Source organism: Nannospalax galili, unplaced genomic scaffold (assembly GCF_000622305.1).
Source record: "Nannospalax galili isolate Female #2095 unplaced genomic scaffold, S.galili_v1.0 scaffold424, whole genome shotgun sequence".
NCBI classification, from domain to species: Eukaryota; Metazoa; Chordata; class Mammalia; order Rodentia; family Spalacidae; genus Nannospalax; species Nannospalax galili.
In genome coordinates, this window is record NW_008352334.1 from 814288 (window position 1) to 817899 (window position 3612).

At 53.6% G+C, this 3612-nt stretch overlaps 1 protein-coding gene and 1 pseudogene across 4 annotated transcripts in view; both read left to right on the top strand.

Annotated features, from left to right (window-relative positions):
* Positions 1-482, top strand: part of LOC115067025 — a 1172-nt pseudogene extending 690 nt beyond the window's left edge.
* A 439-nt stretch (positions 483-921) lies between these two features.
* Positions 922-3612, top strand: part of LOC115067028 (solute carrier family 22 member 4) — a 66482-nt gene continuing 63791 nt past the window's right edge. For 2 of the 4 annotated variants that reach the window (XM_029554191.1, XM_029554192.1), the window contains exon 1: positions 922-1316. In XM_029554191.1, coding sequence (XP_029410051.1) covers positions 924-1316 — 393 coding nt within the window. In that variant the 5' untranslated portion in view covers positions 922-923. The remainder of the gene's footprint in view (positions 1317-3612) is intronic. The other 2 variants (XM_029554194.1, XM_029554193.1) reach the window with 2 other exon arrangements.

Genomic DNA, 3612 nt, shown 5'->3' on the forward strand with positions numbered 1-3612 from the left:
CCGTGTTCTTCCTGCTCAGCGCCAGCATCATCCCCAATGGCTTCAACGGGATGTCAGTCGTGTTCCTGGCTGGGACCCCGGAGCACCGTTGCCTGATTCCGGACACCGTGAACCTGAGCAGCGCGTGGCGCAATCACAGTATCCCGTTAGTGGAGAAGGACGGACGCCAGGTGCCCCACAGCTGCCGCCGCTACCGACTGGCCTCTGTCGCCAACTTCTCCGCGCTGGGGCTGGAGCCAGGCCTGGACGTGGACCTGGAGCAGCTGGAGCAGGAGAGCTGCCTGGATGGCTGGGAGTACAGCCGGGACGTCTACCTGTCCACCATCGTGACCGAGGTAGGTGGCAGCTCCCTGCTGGAGCCGGACAGTGGGAATGGAGACCCTCCATTTGCGTCAGTCCCCATGACACTCTGGCAATGCCTAGGTCAGGGCCCCACTCGGCCTCAAACCTGCCTTGCACAGGGCACAGGACCGGGTATGTGAGAGCGTTTCTCAGTGCCGACTCATTCTGCTATGGAGGGGATGGAAAAGGGAGTGTGGTCACCAACTGCCTTTTCCTTTCTGGGTTTCACAACAGGTATTATTTCCTAAGAGCCTAGATGCTGTCCTGGGCAAGGCAAAGCTAGGCTGTCCTGATTTACAGTCAGAAGCATTTCCCTGCCAAAGAAGAGAATATGGTGGTCTGCCCATCCCAACTGCAGACAGGGAAGAGGCTTGAGACGCAGGGAAGGGCCCTTATTCTGAGGCCCCAGTTTCTCCAAAAGGAAGCAGGAGCCCCCTTGACCTGGTTGGATGCAAGGAGCCACAAGGTAGAGCCTGGCTTTGAGGCACTGGTGGAGAGAGAACCATCAAAAGTCTCAGAGCACAGTGTCAACTGGTGGGTGTAGCCTCCAGCTTGTGCCACTCATTTGTAAGTCGGGAAGCATGAGGGACTACGAGGAGGTGACCGCCTTCCTGGGCGAGTGGGGCCCCTTCCAGTGCACCGTGTTCTTCCTGCTCAGCGCCAGCATCATCCCCAATGGCTTCAACGGGATGTCAGTCGTGTTCCTGGCTGGGACCCCGGAGCACCGTTGCCTGATTCCGGACACCGTGAACCTGAGCAGCGCGTGGCGCAATCACAGTATCCCGTTAGTGGAGAAGGACGGACGCCAGGTGCCCCACAGCTGCCGCCGCTACCGACTGGCCGCCGTCGCCAACTTCTCGGCGCTGGGGCTGGAGCCAGGCCTGGACGTGGACCTGGAGCAGCTGGAGCAGGAGAGCTGCCTGGATGGCTGGGAGTACAGCCGGGACGTCTACCTGTCCACCATCGTGACCGAGGTAGGTGGCAGCTCCCTGCTGGAGCCGGACAGTGGGAATGGAGACCCTCCATTTGCGTCAGTCCCCATGACACTCTGGCAATGCCTAGGTCAGGGCCCCACTCGGCCTCAAACCTGCCTTGCACAGGGCACAGGACCGGGTATGTGAGAGCGTTTCTCAGTGCCGACTCATTCTGCTATGGAGGGGATGGAAAAGGGAGTGTGGTCACCAACTGCCTTTTCCTTTCTGGGTTTCACAACAGGTATTATTTCCTAAGAGCCTAGATGCTGTCCTGGGCAAGGCAAAGCTAGGCTGTCCTGATTTACAGTCAGAAGCATTTCCCTGCCAAAGAAGAGAATGTGGTGGTCTGCCCATCCCAACTGCAGACAGGGAAGAGGCTTGAGACGCAGGGAAGGGCCCTTATTCTGAGGCCCCAGTTTCTCCAAAAGGAAGCAGGAGCCCCCTTGACCTGGTTGGATGCAAGGAGCCACAAGGTAGAACCTGGCTTTGAGGCACTGGTGGAGAGAGAACCATCAAAAGTCTCAGAGAACAGTGTCAACTGGTGGGTGTAGCCTCCAGCTTGTGCCACTCATTTGTAAGTGATCTGGGAACAGGTTTTGTAAGTTCTCAGGATCTCTCATCTGTACCATCCCAGCCCCTAATGTTTCATGCTGCAGCACTGGCAAGGACCAGCTGATACTAAGTTAAGAAGGCACACACTCTGGGAAGAGCATCCTCCAGGACTAATTTCCTGTTGTTGATCAGGCCCACAAGATTTCCCTGCTTCCAGCCCCTCCTCTACTTTATGTTCCTCCCAAGAAAAAAGTAACGGAGGCCTCTGCTAGTTCTTTATCTAGCTCCCTCAGCACAATGTGGCGGTCACTAGAAAATGTGCCTGACCCTAGGGTGTAGACAGCTGGGGCGTGGGTCCTGCCCTAACACTCAGGTGCTTGTGGGTACACGCGCAGGGTTGCAGAGAGGGTTAACATCAACACTGCTTAGCAACCAGCTTGAGTCAGAATTAAAATCATAGCTTTTTCTCTGTGTGACCTTTGGTAAATAAAATTACCCCCTCTTTGTAGAATAACAAGATCAGGAAACACTCCAAGAAGGAGTGGTAAAATGTGAAGTGAATCTGGAAACATAAGATCCTGTTCAAGCAAAGAATGTGTGGGATTATGGGGCTGGGAGTCCTGTAGATCAGGGTAAGTGGAGCTCAAGGCATGATAGAAACACCTACCAGGACAGCTCATCCACACAATTTAGAGTTGACTATATTTTGGGGACAGCAAGGCCAGATCTATGCTTTTATTTTCTTACTTTGAGATGGAGTTTTGCTGTGTAGTCCAAGCTGGCTTTGAATTCACCAAAATCTTCCTGCCTCTGCCTCTTGAATACAGGAATTAAACACATGCACCATCACACCTCCCTGGCCAGATCCTGCAACAGAATGGCCAGTCAGGGATGGTACTGTGGAGAATTCAGGGCCTACCAAAAGCAGCTGAGCTCATGGCCCCATGGATTTCTCAGTATTAGCACCTTGCCCGCCTTGGGCCCTCAGGTGGCTATGCTTCTCCAGCTCTGATCCTTTAGTAAGGGCTCCTGATTATTACTGTGTCAACAGCCTGGCTCTGGGGTGTCTAAGACTGGGAGCCAGCTCATCTCCCTTCAATTCTGGAAGTATTTCCTGCACCTTAGATGGGGGCTGGTCCACTGGCTACAGCCTTCCCTGACAGCTGGGATAACCCACTGGGCTCCCTCCTCCTGGTTGGTTTTGTTTGTCTACAGATATGAAGGGTAGGGGGCTGGAGAGATGGCTCACAGGGTAAGAGCACTGGCTGTTCTTACAGCAGACCTGGGTTCAATTCCCAACACCCATGTACCAGCTAACAACAGTCTGTAAGTTCGGCTCCAGGGGATCTGTTGCCCTCTCTGACCTCCTCTGGCATTGCATGACACGGGTGCAACTTAAACACAGGCTCACAGGGTAAGAGCACTGGCTGCTCTTACAGCAGACCTGGGTTCAATTCCCAACACCCATGTGCCCAGCTAACAACAGTCTGTAAGTTCGGCTCCAGGGGATCTGATGCCCTCTCTGACCTCCTCTGGCATTGCATGACACGGGTGCAACTTAAACACATGCAGCCAATATACACATACACATAAAATAAAAATAAAATGTTTTTTTTAAAAAGATATGAAGGTTGAATAACTACTGGCTCTCAAGTCACAGCTGCACATGCACAACGTGATTTGCTTCATTCAGCAGTCTCTCTCTCTCTCTTTCTCTCTCTCTCTCTCTCTCTCTCTCTCTCTC